General features: G+C 42.5%; 1 protein-coding gene across 1 annotated transcript in view; it reads right to left on the bottom strand.

The window, feature by feature from the left end:
* Nucleotides 1-1453: 1453 nt before the first annotated feature.
* Nucleotides 1454-14780, bottom strand: part of IGFBP3 (insulin like growth factor binding protein 3) — a 31671-nt gene continuing 18344 nt past the window's right edge. Inside the window, exon 4 of the mRNA XM_066627880.1 lies at nucleotides 1454-2317. Coding sequence (XP_066483977.1) covers nucleotides 2192-2317 — 126 coding nt within the window. The 3' untranslated portion in view covers nucleotides 1454-2191. The remainder of the gene's footprint in view (nucleotides 2318-14780) is intronic.

The following is a 14780-nucleotide window of genomic DNA, read 5'->3' on the forward strand; positions in this document are numbered from 1 at the left end:
GTTGCCAGAAAGCTAAGTAAAAATTGGCAGTGGCACAATGGTTGCACCACTGTGGGGTTACTTATGACAGCGGATCATTAGATCTGCTGCTGTAACTGGCTCATAATATTGAGCTGTTAGTAACGGGCCCCACTCCATACAGGTGCATGCAACAAAGGTATTCCACGTGTCTAGTGGCAACAGAGAGTGGATGGGACCATGTGCTGTTATTCACCCTGTAAGATGGATGCGAGTACTCATTTATACTGCTAAAATACCAATTCCTATTTAAAAAAATTAGTGCATCTTCTGATTTGATCCTAAATTTCTGTGAATCTTGGGTGAAGTATAATGCTGCCATAGCAGTCCTGCCTAAGCATTTATTTGCTACTGTACAGAGTTGGGTCAGGCCTTATCTCTTGGGTCATGTGAACGTTGCATCTGTTGCACTGAAAACATCTTTGCAAACGCTTGCGTGAAATTGACAGAATGTCTGCAAAATTTCAAGATCCATTTTCAATGAGTGGGAGATTTATGAAAGGATGATGGATGGTGGACTTCAGGGGAATCTTATATCTTACGTGAACTAGGATGGGCTTGGCTTTGGACTACATGTCTGAATCATGCACTGAGTTAAATCAAAGGAAATGTGCAGCCCACTCTACAACTTTAAAGGGATAGCAGAATTTTACTGGTATAAGACAAAGGATGAGCAATTCAGTATTTTCAGAATATCTCTTGCACCTGAGTCATAATGGGCTGCGTGGCACAACTGCTGCCTATGTGCTAGAGCTCCTACCTCTTTTAAACCATGGGGCTAAACTCCATTTTAGTAGCCAGCAAATGTCCATCACCGAGGCAGAAAAAAATCCTGTTTTCCCCCCTCTCCAACCTGGCTAGCTAATGGCTACTAGACCAACCTAAATTACCCATAAGTATTAGAGGGGAGGACTGGTCCGAAGTTGCCAGGAGCTGTAATTTTGAAATTCCATGTTTCCTGGATTAACTATAACATTTAAGGTGCAATCCTAACAGACTTTTCAGCACTGACATAAGGGCAATGCAGCTCCAAGGTAAGGGAACAAGCATTCCCTTACTTTGAGGAGGACTCCATGAGTGTCACCCAACTGCAGGATGCAGCACATGTCCCATTGGCACAGCTATGCCAGTGCTGGAAAGTGGGTTAGGATTTGGGACTTAAGAAAGTTTAATGTAAGTCAAAAATCATTAGAATTGAGAATGAAAACTTCATCTTAGAACAAGCTTCACGAACTAGCTTTTCAGAAGCCCTGCTTCTTGCTGTCTCTGTGGTCTTGTAAGATAATGATCCATGTCACAAGGGATGGGAGGGGCTCCCTTCCCCCCAATATTACACCTTTTGCCAAGTCTCTCCAGGGTAAGAGAATTCATACGCCATAATTACTATAAAACATGTGGTATTCATATGTCACATTTAAATAGTTTATTAAAAAACAATTATATTAAATACAGACTAACAGAATATTCATAATACAGTATATTTTACAGAAAAAATAGCCATGTAGAAACATGTTTCTTTTTAAAAGTTCTTTGAGCTTTTTTAATAAAACATTTTTACCCGTGAAGATAAGTTTCCCGTCAGACCTGTATAAAAACAAAACAAAAAAGCTTAAACTTTTAAAACCTTGGATGTGATCCAACCTAAACTAAGCACATTTAAGGCCTTTGATTTCAATGGGAGGGAACTGAACTTATGCTTAAATCTCCAACTGAAATCTACAAGACTTAAAAGTGCTTCACTTGGGTCAGATCATACTCAAAGTGTTTAATATCTTTACAAAGCTTATAGTCTATAAATTCTTCAAAATAAAAACACAGTTATCTTTCGGGATCAAATTGGTCACAGGCCGTTATTAAAAAAAAAAAAAAAGTCAGTGGAGACTCCCTGAATCCATTCTGAAGTGCCTTTTTCTCTTATTCTTTCTGGGGATCAATAGTGCAGATTTATTTGGGATTTCAGAGCTCCCTGTGTGAATCTATATAAAGCTGGAAGTGTGCCAGTGGCAGGATGCAGCTGCAGAGTCCACAGAGTCATTAAATCCCCCAATATAAACAGGGGGCGGAACTCAGAACTCCCAAGTCCAACACAGTCCATGCTATATCCCAGTCTCTCCAAGGCTTCTGACGGGTCAAGATGCCACACACAGATTCCATGGAAGACGGTGCATGTCTCTCATTTACTTTCCAAATTGTAGCAGTGGACGTCTCCTTTCCCCTTTCCATCATATCCAGGGAGTGGTTGCCCATATTTATCCACACACCAGCAGTAGCCTCTCTTTCGGCCTCTGGATGGACGACACTGCAAAACAAGAGATAAGATTTGGTAAGCGGCATTCTGACTTCAGTGTTGCTAAGAATTTACTTGACCAGACTACTTTTGACAATAGGCTGGAGCCAGATGTAGCATTCAAAGAGCAATCATGGCACATTCTGATATATACCCACTGTTGGAACTTGTCTCTTATAGGTCTTAAAGTTAAAAACAAATTGGTGCATTTCTTCCCATGTAATGAATTGGGTCAGTCCAGAGTCTTGTCCCACTGTTCTTGCATTAACCCATTTCTGCCCAGCCCACAGGTGTACACATTTTATTTTTGTTGCATATATGCAACGTTGGGCAGAAATGGCTTAAACAGGTTGCCCTGTCTAATGTTTTAAACACATCACATATGTGAATTGGTCACATCTATCTTCACCAACATTTGTTTTTTTAAAAAGGCAAAAATTTTCCATGGATGGGGGAAGGATCTGTGTCTGAGTGAGGTTATGGGTATTTACCAATAGGCACCCATCAGAGGCTACAAATTGGACCACACTGAAAACCATTTTCCCAAAACAGAAATTTTTTAAAAAAAATAAAAATGTTTGAAGATATCTAATAGTATTGAAGTGTATCTAATCACTTCCACTATCCTTAAAAAGTTGTACCTGTCTTCCTCCCAAAACTGGCTTCAATGGAAAAAAAATGCATTCATAGAATGTGGTGTACAGAACATTGTGTCAGTGCAATTTAGGCACAAGCACATTTCCAAAAGGGGAGCAAATGTTAGTCTGTTGCAAGAAAAGAGACAGAAGGTACTCTAGCACAGCATTTCTCAATATTTATCCCCCGCTGTACCACAGTGCATGATCCACCTATTGGAAGTACCACTGGAAGTAACTGGTGATGACATCATTGCCAGTTATTTCTGGGTTGAGAGGCCAGTTGCAACTTGACAAACACCAGTAAGAGGCTCAGGATGAACTGGAGGGCTTTTTAGAGTGTGTGAAAAGCATGCTTTGGATCTCTGCCCAACAAGCCAAGGCTCCTACTGATGTTTGCCACGTCATGTCACTAGTTTCGCTGCCGAGCAGCAGATGTCTGGGGGTCCCACAAGTACCACCAGATACCACCTCAAATACCACTGGTAGTACCTATACCACTGGCTGAGAAACACTGCTCTAGCACCTTAAAAAATAAGGCACAATTCAGTCAAGGTTCAGTACTTTTGTCCTATTTATTGCAATGAGAAATGGCTGTGCACAGCCGTCAAATGTGCTTAACTTTGGGTAGCCTACGTCCTAAGTGATTTATTTTGGTATAAGCATCTCCTGTATTTATGCTGGTTTTCCAGGCAGATATGCAGGTAAAAACATCTAAGATCATGACACTGAGTCCAGATCCTCAAATCAAAAGGTCCTGGGCGATTTCAGAGAATCTTCACCGAATACGTAGTTTGAATCTCAAGGCCTGACTATGTCTTCATCTTATCAACACTGCCAGTGCTGGGAATGAGTGGAATTTTGATGATCCTCCCAAAAGAATTACAATGAAAGTTTACCTCCAATGCCAAACAGCTATTAAGGTTCTAGTTATCGTACCATAAAAGCTATTCTTAGTTGCCCCAAAATACAGAGAAGATTTATAAATCACTTCAAGTAACACTACACACTACAGCTGTCCACCACTATGGAGCTACATCAACTTTTAACAGCCTTGTGGTAATCTCATGGGTAAGGGAATTGCACATGGACCCTTTATTTGGGAAAGAAAGGCAGTTGATTCTTGATAGGCCTCAAAGAGAACACATGCCTGGCCAAGACAGTTTTGGCAGCAGTAACAACTCCACTTGCATCTGTTTGCCAGAGGAATTCCAGGCTTGTAGCTGACATTTATTAGCAGATACATAATCCCCTGCAACAGAGTTATCACTTCAACAACTGCTAGGTATATTGGAAGTCTACGTGTCTATTTTCCTATGTCCAAGGTTGCCCAAATACATAACCTAGATAATTTCTAGAGAAAGCAACTGCCTAGCATTTTGTACAAAGTGTAAAATCTGAAGAAGCTTGTCCCAGAAATAATAATGTAGTAAAGAGGGGAAGAGGAGGAGGCCATTTTCTTACAGCCCCACTGTTAAGTTAAAAATAAACAATGGTTATTTCCAGATCACACATAATATATTCTGGAGTACCACACACCTTGGTGCCAATGCCTCTTTAAGAGTGCCCTGTTCTACGGAAGTCTCTCTCTGTAACATATGTAGAATGTCGTATTATGCATTCCATGGTTAACCTCCTTCTCCCAAATTGTGGAACTCGCCGTCTAACATGTTAATTGCACTGTTGATAGATTTTACGGTAGAGCATTCAGGGAGTGTCCTACTGCTGAAGCATGTTCTTCAGCGCTTTGGTGAGGTCAGTTCTGCTAAAGAGGAATTATTTTTAGAGACCATGGCATGAATTAACTAGCCCTCACCTAGCTACCTACTAGAACAAATACATCCTTGAGGAAACGTGAGCTGCATGGCCTGAAAATACTAACTATTCCCAGAAGAAAATAGAAGGATGCAACAAAGAAGGATTATCAAAGGAGGGATTATCAGCTACAGACCTAAGCTGAAAAATAATTGAATTCAATCAGAACATTGATCTCTTTGTTTAGAGGTTATGTTCTTTCCACTAATGTTTGAAAAGTATTGTGAAATTTGAGTATCAACTTGCAAAAAATCTTTTTGCACCCTTGGTTTTCATTTTTTTTTCCTGATGTGCGGTGTGACCTCACTTCAGGCAACTACGATGTCTCCCACCCTGCAATCCCTCCCCCTCCAAGAACCATGAATTCAGAAGGAACTCAAGCACCATACGACTTACAAGAGCTTCAAGAAGTCCTGGACAAATGAAGGTATTTAGCAACACAGGAAGCGTATTTGCATTATGAACTCTTTGGGCTCTTTTATTCCCAGTCTCTATTAGCTGCACAATTCCTCAGCTAGGGCGGTTGGTTTGGGAGGAGCTGGTCACTTGAGCGCTTCCTCAGCTGGAAAAACCGTCTTCTCTGGCTACAGCCTCCTGCCATGGAGCCAGCATCACCCACAACCTTCCAGGGTTTGCATACCTCAAAAAGCTGGGTATTGTGCTGGGCAGACTCCTCTCCCTCCCAAATGTTTGTTTTATCCGTGTTTATTTCATTACAGTATATGAACTAACACCACTTATTCTAGCTGAAAAATAAAGGGTGTATTCTCTTTTTACCTTCAGGCAGGAAAAGCAAACATCATGCCACATACTAGAATAACACAATGCTGTCTCTCCTTCAGACCCTCAAGGGCTGGGCAGTGCAGCCCTCCTTGCATGCAACCATCCTGGGCGCTTGAACATAGTGCTGTTGCAGAGTGAAACATCTGTCCTAACGGCAACTCATGATAATTTGGGGGTCACCGGAAAGCGTGACTGTCTGGATGAGGTGGGTGGGGACAAATGAAGGGACACACATTTTGTTAATCTGCTCCTTAGCTACACATCTGAATTTTGGATTAATCTGTTTTCAGTCCAATTTCTTAACAGTAATAGAAATACTTGGTATTTATACAACACCTTATAAATGGTGGGGGAAAAGTGGACACTGAGAATTCTTTCTCCCTGTCTGGTCACCCTAAAACCAGGAATTACCTGATGGTATTGTTTCACAATAGTAGTGTGTATGTTCAGGATCTGCAGAAGAAGGTACATGTTCACACAAAGCAAACTTAGCTTCTTGAGTTTACTGCCATAAGATATAGTAAAAGCTAGATGACTTTTTAAAGTATTTGACAAATCAGGAAGAGTAGGTCTATTAGCTATTAATTATGATCACTAAATAGAACTTCCAAGTGCAGAGGTAGTATACCTCTGAATACTGTACCAGGTGTTGGAGACAAATACAGCCACATGTTCTGCTTGGGAGCTCTCAAGAGGTAAACGGTTGTGGCTGTTGGAAATGGAACACAAAACTAAATGCATCTTGATGGGATCCAGCAAATTAGTTCTTATACTCTTGTGTTAGTGTTCAAAGCACTTCAAGGACATTATCTCAATAATCCTGACAACAACCTTTCAGTAAGGAGAGGAGTGGCAGCACAGGAATTTCAGTGGGTGGGTTGTGTACAGTGCTCTGCAGAGCTCCTTGCCCTTTCCCATGACTAGCAAAAAACTGAACAAAAATTATGCTCAACAGTAAACATTGCAGAATAAACTGTGTAAATATGCTTAATTTGAATAATTTATACTGCTGGCAAACATTGGCTTTTCCTTATGCAAAATTTGGAGCACCTGGGTGAAGAATTTCAGAGAGGTACCTTGGAGTCCAAACAGCTCTATGTATAAGATATGGAGAACGCCTTGTCAGTTCTTGTCATTTCAACTTTTATTCAATGCATTTTTATTCCATGCATTTTTATTACTGCTTAATGTTTCTGAAACAAATATCATCTCTTTGATTTCATTCATGGAGGCCAATGAGGAAATTCCATGCTGTCCCCAAAATCTTATTAAACTGCAGGAGTTTTCAGTATTTATTTTTTAAAAGTAAGCTTCTAGCCCTCATCGTAGTTGCTGAGAAAACCTTGAAAACTTGACAGCACCATGGTCAAAAGACTCAGAAAACTTAAAAGCAAAGCAGCACCTCCTTTCCCTTCCCCCCATCTCTGCACTGTAGCTTAGACCTAGCTGTTCCTGACATATGTTTACCTAGCCTCTCCCTAAAAACGCCAGTGAAGGAGATTCCCTAGGCAACTGGCAACTTCCCCAGGCAACCAATTCCATCGCCCTTTGTTCTGCAGCCCAGAAGTCTTCCTTAATATTGAATCTAAATGCTCCACTTTATGAGAATTTTGCCCTCATGGTAGGAAGGAGCAATTGTTATCAGTCTTTGGTAATAGCAGCCTTTAAAATGAGAACTATGTCACTTCTTAGAAAACATCACGTGAAGGCTACCAATTTCCAACGTTAGACAGCAACAGTGACAAGGAAAGAATAAGATAAAATAATAAAACTTCTGGCCAAGATGTTAGAACATAAAAAAATAAGAACAGCCCCGCTGGATCAGACCATAGGCCCATCTAGTCCAGCTTCCTGTATCTCACAGCAGCCCACCAAATGCCCCAGGAAGCACACAAGACAATAAGAGACCTGTATCCTGGTGCCTCCCTTGTATCTGGCATTCTGACATAGCCCATTTCTGAAATCAGGAGGTTACACATACACAACATGGCTTGTAACCTGTGATGGATTTTTCCTCCAGATTTGTCCAATCCCTTTTTAATGTTGTGATGGTACAGCAGCAGATTATAGTGTTATTGCAATAACCAATATCCTCACTTGCCTCAGCACAGCTCTGGTGCGCGAAAGCCATTAGGTATCACAGGGATAGGAAAGAGGGTGCACTGGCAATGACAATATATTGGCTGAGAAAGAATTCTGCAACCTCTCCACCAACTACATAATGATGAACCAAATGTACCACAGCAATATGTCACAATGAATTTGCAACTCACAGAGCAACAGAACACGATGGGCTTGTTCCACAAAATAGGAAGGTAAATAAATTGACTCAGAGTAAATACAGGTGTGCGCCCCTTAGCAACCTACCGACTTCTGCCAGGATCGCATATGCGACGACCACGTGTGGTCACGTGGTCGTCAGGGGTGCACACCCCCTCCTCCAAATGCGAGGGGAGCTGAGCTCCCCTCACCTCCGGAGGGTTGTCTGAGCCTCCCAGCAGCAGCGCACTTCCGAGCGCTGCCTCTGCAAAGCTCAGACTGAAGGAAATCAAGCCTCTTGCATGATTTCTGGCTTCCTCACAGGAGCCACAATTCCCCTCAGTCTGAACCTTGCAGAGGCAGCACTTGCATGTGCGCTGCCTCTAGGAGGCTCAGACAACCCTCCAGAGGGGAGGGTTCAGATTGTGTCAAGCGCTGCTTGACGATGGAGATCGCGGTCCCTGTTGTTAACTGGCGCATGACTGTATAGCTCTTTTCATGTAGAAGGATCCTGCAAATGGTAGTCTCCAACAGATTCCCCAAAATAATCCAGACTACAGTGTCATAAGGAGAGAACAGGGGTTAAATAAGACCTGACAATCTGTCTGTTCAAGGAGGTAAATCCTGAAAAGGCAAGGAAGTCCACATGCAACAGAAAAGACTAAAGCAAAGTACCAATCAAAAAGCTCCTGATCCTATCAACCAACCAATTCCTAATGTTTTTAGTTAATTTGAGTTAGTTAATTTATGGCAAATATGGCAAGGTTAAATAATTTGTGAAGCAAAATACTGGAGCTATTCAAATACTTTTAACAATGCCAAAAAACCACTCATTTTTTAAGCATTCTTGCAAAAATGTTTAGATATTAAATTACACTGTCCGTATCTGCCCTCAGTGAAGTCAATACACAGCCAAATCTGATTGGCTACATAGCATAACAACATTGTTGATTCCTGATATCACCCATGTGGCTAATCTGGTAAGGATGAGGCAGCCACACAGTCAGGGGACAAAATACAGCCAAGCAGCATAAAAAGGCAAGTATTTTTTACAAAAAAAATTCTACTGTACCAACATTGCTAGTTTCTACCTAAAAACTGAAACTGGAGAATATTCAGATTAACTACAACACACAGCCACTGATTCTCCCTGACAGGGAATGTTATTTGCAGACTTTGTTAGAATGCTGTATTAATGGGAAGCTAACCCACACCAAGTGGAAGTGATTTCTGCAATTACCCAGAGCAATATCACGTATAAAAGCCCAATTTGCAGGGGACGTGTTATGAAATCTACGGATGCTAGGCTTGCAGATGCTCAGCCTTTGAAGTTTCTGTGTTTCGGTGCTTTAAAGGCACAGAAGTTTGTGTTTCTGAGCCATAAAGGAAACCTGACTTTGATATAATTATCAGGTCTTCACAAACAGCACTATAGGTAGGAGAAGCGGAACTTCTATTCCTGCCACCCTGCTATGATGGCAGTAAAGACACAAGAGCACACTCTGGGTCAGGAGTTCTTGATGCCACTCAATAAAGTGGCAATAGATTATCTGTCTCAGGAGTTTTCAAACCCTTTCTTTAATCAACTCTTCCCCTGTAACATCAACCTGCTGCTCTAAGCACCGGATGGAAACCCATCAATCACCTCACTCAATACAGCTACCTAATACCCATGCCTATGCCATCACTGCCCCAGATATTCACACTCTAATGACAGCTAAAATGTTGGTTAACAGGTTTAGCTAAAAGCTAAACTGGTAGGATAAATGCTCTCCATCTATTATACGTTGGACTGACAGCCTATGGACAATTACTACATATGAACAAATAACTTCGGGCTAAATCCTATCCAACTTTCCTGGTGTCGCTGTGCCAATGGAGTTTACACTGCATCCTATGGAGGCCTCCACAAGGTGAGGGAACATTTGTTCACTTGCCTAGGGGCTGCACTGCAGCTGCACCAGGGCTGGAAAGTTGGATAGGATTGGGCCCTTACAGCCGAATCTTATGCGTTTCTACTCAGAAGTAAGTCCCATTAGAGTCAATGGGGCTTACTCTCAGGAAAGTGTGGATAGGATTGGGCTGTTATAGATGCCAATATTGGATGGATATGTTTGAAAATATCTGGAAACTGTTTCTTGATTTATGTCTACAGTCAGCATCTACTGAACATATTGTTGTATTATTATTTGTATGCACTGTATATCAGACTAATTGAATGCAGTAATTTCAACAACAACAACAACAATCATCATCATCATCATCATTGTGCACAGGTTTGTGTTTGTATATTGTTTGTAGTTTTTTTTTCTTCAAAAAGTTATAAAAAGTTTTTAAAAAAAAATCACTGCCTCAGATATATAGGCCTGGTGTTTCCAGAGGGTCAATCATCTCTGATTTCCTCGAAACTCTGCACATCTCAAGTTTTCTTTCTACATCCCTTCAGACTGCAGATAAAGGCTCACATGACTGCAGGCCTCCTTTTATAAAAAATAATTTCCAACATGCAGAAAAACAGTGCAGAAAAATTTTATGGTGAAAAGTTCAGATCTAGCCAGTTCTGTTCAAGGAAATAAAATGACAATGCATATTTCAATAATTTAAATACATTGCATTAAACAGAAAATGAATGTCCAGTGCTTCTAGCATAATAAATATGATTCTCCATCTCAGCCATTGATGTTTATTTAAAATGTTTATCAAGCATTCCTTCTTAGATATAGTCTAGCTGAAAATTTTCAAGATCTCACGAAGACTAAAGTAGCAGCTACTAGAGCAGCCATTTTCAACCACTGTGCCATGGCACACTGGTGTGCCGCGAATGGTCTGCAGGTGTGCCGCAGGAGTTTGGGGTAGGGTCATTTATTAATAAGGCTATTGGGGATGTGAGACGCTCACCAACAGCATGGTGTGCCCTTGTCCATTGTCAAAAAACTGATGGTGTGCCTTGACAATTTTAGTCCCTTGTCAGTGTGCCGTGAGACGAAAAAGGTTGAAAATCACTGTACTATAAATTTAAAAGAAATTTAAAAGAGATTTAAAATAAGTATCTAGGATCATTGTTGTTCAACAAAAAAAAACAGTTAAGGCTTGGCCATTATTTGACAATATATAACTGGTCAATGCCCATCTCTAGTTAGTATTTTGCTGAAAAGGAGAAAAGGGCAGGTGTGTGTGCGCAGGGGCTGAGCACTTTGGGGGGGTACATGGGACCTTGCAAAAATTTTCTACATCTGAAATGATAGAACCCCAAGGGCACTTTTGAAAGTGTCAACAATTCTGATAGACTCTTCAGTGTAGCACTGCAAGCACCCAGTCCTTCAAGCGCACAGCTGCTGGGATTTCAAATCTACCCTCTTGGAGGAATGCATTTGACGCTTACACTAATATGGAGTGTAGCAACAGCTGCTACTGCATGGAGCCTCCATATGAAATTACTGCAAATGATAGCTGTGAGAGACAGCTAGTGCTGATTTCAAGGAACATTTATTCCATTATTGTTCTCAACAATAACCCAGACAGCAGCCCAAAGTGGCAGAAGCTATAGCTGAAACTGATTAATTTGAAATTTTTCTTATTATGCCTTTGTTGGGTCAGAAAGTACAAAGAGTGTTGCAAATACTGATGACTCGTCTTAAAAAGCATGTTATTTAGGGAATGAAAAATGAACAGCTTGTCGAGTCACAGAGTTTGCTAGCCACTACAAACGTTTTTGCCAAAGTTTTGTCTCCCACTGAGCAAGCCCAACTTTCACCCTCCTGCCAATGTATTTGAAAGATGCACTGACAAGCAATTTGCACATTAACTTAAGCTGACTGGTCTTTCTGTAACACATGCACATTTCAGACTGCTCTTTCATTTTTTAAAAAAGTATGACACAGTCATTTACACCACAGTCCTATCTGTCTACTCAGAAGTTCTATTTTGGTCAATGGGACTTACTCCCAGGAGAGTATGTATAGGATTTCTGATTAAAATATGTTCATTTGCCACTTAGTTCTTAGAAGAAAAATCCATTTTAAGTACAAAACCACTTCAAACATGGGGTGTGCATGGATGTATCATCCAAGTGACAGTCAGTCAACACTGTGCTAATATGACTAAGGGGCCAATCCAATTTGACTAAGGGGCCAATGTGTACCGACTCACTGCTGGCGTGCACTGTTGCAAATGTGCCATAAGACATGCTTGCGGGAGCAGGCTCAGTGCAAGCTCATGCTGGGCCAGTACTTGTTGACAGCCAGTGGAGTGCCAGGTGGCAGAAAGGTAAATCAAGGCAGGGGGAAAGTGAGGGAAGGAGTGGCAGGGGAGCGACTGGCAGAGCTTAGCTCTGCCGGATCCAGAGCCCCACGGCAGGCCTCCAGGCTGTACAACCCTGAGCTGCCTGGAGCCCAAGGTTGTAGCGGTGCCGAAATGGCTGCTGCTGCAACCTATGAATGGCAGACGCGGGTGGCTCCCGACACCTCCTCAGGAAGGGGACATTCGTTCCCATCCTCCAAGTAAGGAAAGTAATGGAGCTATTCAACTCCACAGTGGAGCTACTCCACTCTGCACTGGCTATTTAGTAAAAGAGTTCCGTGTCGGACCAGGAGGCCCGACGCAGGACACTGGATTTGGCAAAGCTCAGCTCCACTGGTCCCACCCCCCTTCCCGCCCTACTCTCTCACATTGCCTTGCCTTCCCCCTGCCCATCTCCCACCCTGACTCACCTCTCCACCGCCCACACTTGCCTGGAGTTCTGGGTGGTGCTCCACTGGCCGCCAACAGGCAGTGCAGGCTTGCGCTGAGCCTGCTCCAGCGCTGAGCCAGCACCAACTCCCGCAAGCGTGTTTTATGGCACATTTGTGACAGTGTGTGCAGGCACTGAGCGGGCATGCATTGTTCAGGATTGGGCCCTCAAGCCGCAAACTGGCAACACATTCCCCCTGAGCTTGATTCTAGGCAGAGAACTGACACTTCTTGCTAAAAGATTAAAGAACACAGGGTGTTTAAGTTCTGCTTTCCATGGCTTAAGAGGAAGTTCTTCCTTCACACAGGAGAGTTTCTTGAAATTCACTTAAACACCTAGCTGCCAGCCCAATTTTCATGAATCCCATGTTTTCTTCCACAGTTCTTGATTACAAGAAACTGAATTTTGTGAAGGGAAGACAGTGATGGGGGAGGGGGAGAAATCCATGCAAAATAGATTACTTAATGGAATACATGACAATTCAACCTATTTATGTAACTCCTGGTCATTACAGTTTAGGTGTTTTCAGACTGAATTCTAGATTCTCTGGCAATCCCTAAGGGTACTATTCAGCTCTAGGGCTAGTTGAAATACATTCAAACCAGTGTGATTACTATATTGGAAACAGTGTCTGCCAGCCCTATCCTATGGGCACAATCCTATACGGGCATTGTGCTTGCATAATACACTTTGCAGCTTTCGCAAACGTGACACCACTGACTTGTGCAGCCTAAACACTGCTGTCGCAAGTGACAAGCAACTGTGTCCCTGTGCAGACAGACCAGGCCTTCCCACCCGAGCAGATAAGGCCATATAGGGGTTAGGAGGTTAGGTGGGGAGAGGGTGGAGATGCGGTGATGGTGGGCAGATCAGGCCCAAGAGGGCAGGTGCAGTGGCGGCCTGATCTGCCTGCCTGCCTCAGTGGCTACTGAGTCGGTGCAAGTCTGACCTATACAGGCTGCTGGGGCTTACCCCAAGGCAAGGGAACAAATGTTCCCTCCACCATAGATAGAGGAGATCTATGGAGGCTAAAACTCCCCCATGGTACACAGCAGTAGCCACAATGGCGCTGCTGCATCGCTGCACGGGGAATCGGGATTGGGCTGGTCATTTCATACTTTCTGTTCCAGAAATAAAGGATGATCAATAGTGTTCTAAGTTAATACAATGAAAAGTACCCACTGAAATGACAGAGAGCCAATGCACAGTGGGAGGTAGAGTGATGGGTTCAGACCAGGGAGAGCTGCATTCGGATCTATAGTCAGCTATAAAGTTCATTGGGGGGCCCTGGACAGGCACTATCTCTCAGTTCAACTGACCTCACAGGATTGTCGTCAAGATAAAATTGGGCAAGCTCACCCCTGCATGCCATCCTATGCTTTTTGGAGACGGGAGAAGCTAGAAATGTGACATATACAGCTGAGAAACTGTAAACAATTAAAAGCTAACTCATGCTAATTTCATGTGCCCTAATAATTAGTAAGGACAAACTATACCATCCAAAATTTACAAAGTTAGAAGAGTTTTTTTCAATTTCCACATAACTCTTATTTGGGTTGAATGTTTAAAAAATGGGGGGGGGAGGGGTTGAAGCTTCGTTTACTTTTTAGAGACCAATATGGATGGATTATGCCTAGAATAAAAGATCTGATTGCTTTTTGGGACAACGAAGCAATCGCCAATTGTCTATTAAAAATAAAAAAAGCCAGAATGTATTAATGTCTCTGTGATCTTCCTGCCCCACACCTCCTCATCCCATAGGAGTAGTTCTATATTGTAGGGGCTAGGGAATGACATCTCATTGTCAAACAGTGCACAGGAATAAAGTACAAGACCCCAAAGAGGTACACTGCAAGGGTGTTTTATTTAGAACTATTTTTGGCGGAAGGGGGGGAAGCATAGGGAGGCATCCTCTTGCCAATCACTAGTCATAAATACGTGTCACAAAGTCCACAGATGGTACCCTTTGGCCACCTGACAGTAACAGGTAGCATCCTGACCCTTAAGCAAGAATCCCTGCACCAATCCAGAGAGCAGGGATGGATCACCCTTATAAAGAGGCCATCAAAGGCTTCCTCTTCTTCTGCCTGAACCCGCCTGTGGGTTGGGAAGATACCACTGCCTGAACGGCCCCTCCTGACCAAGGAATTATGTCAGATAGAGGTTAAAAGAGAAGATGTTTCAGACCTCATTGATAAATTAAAGATCAGTAAGTCACCGGGCCCGGATGGCATCCACCCAAGAGTTATTAAGG

This window comes from Tiliqua scincoides, chromosome 5 (genome assembly GCF_035046505.1).
Source record: "Tiliqua scincoides isolate rTilSci1 chromosome 5, rTilSci1.hap2, whole genome shotgun sequence".
Taxonomy (NCBI): domain Eukaryota; kingdom Metazoa; phylum Chordata; class Lepidosauria; order Squamata; family Scincidae; genus Tiliqua; species Tiliqua scincoides.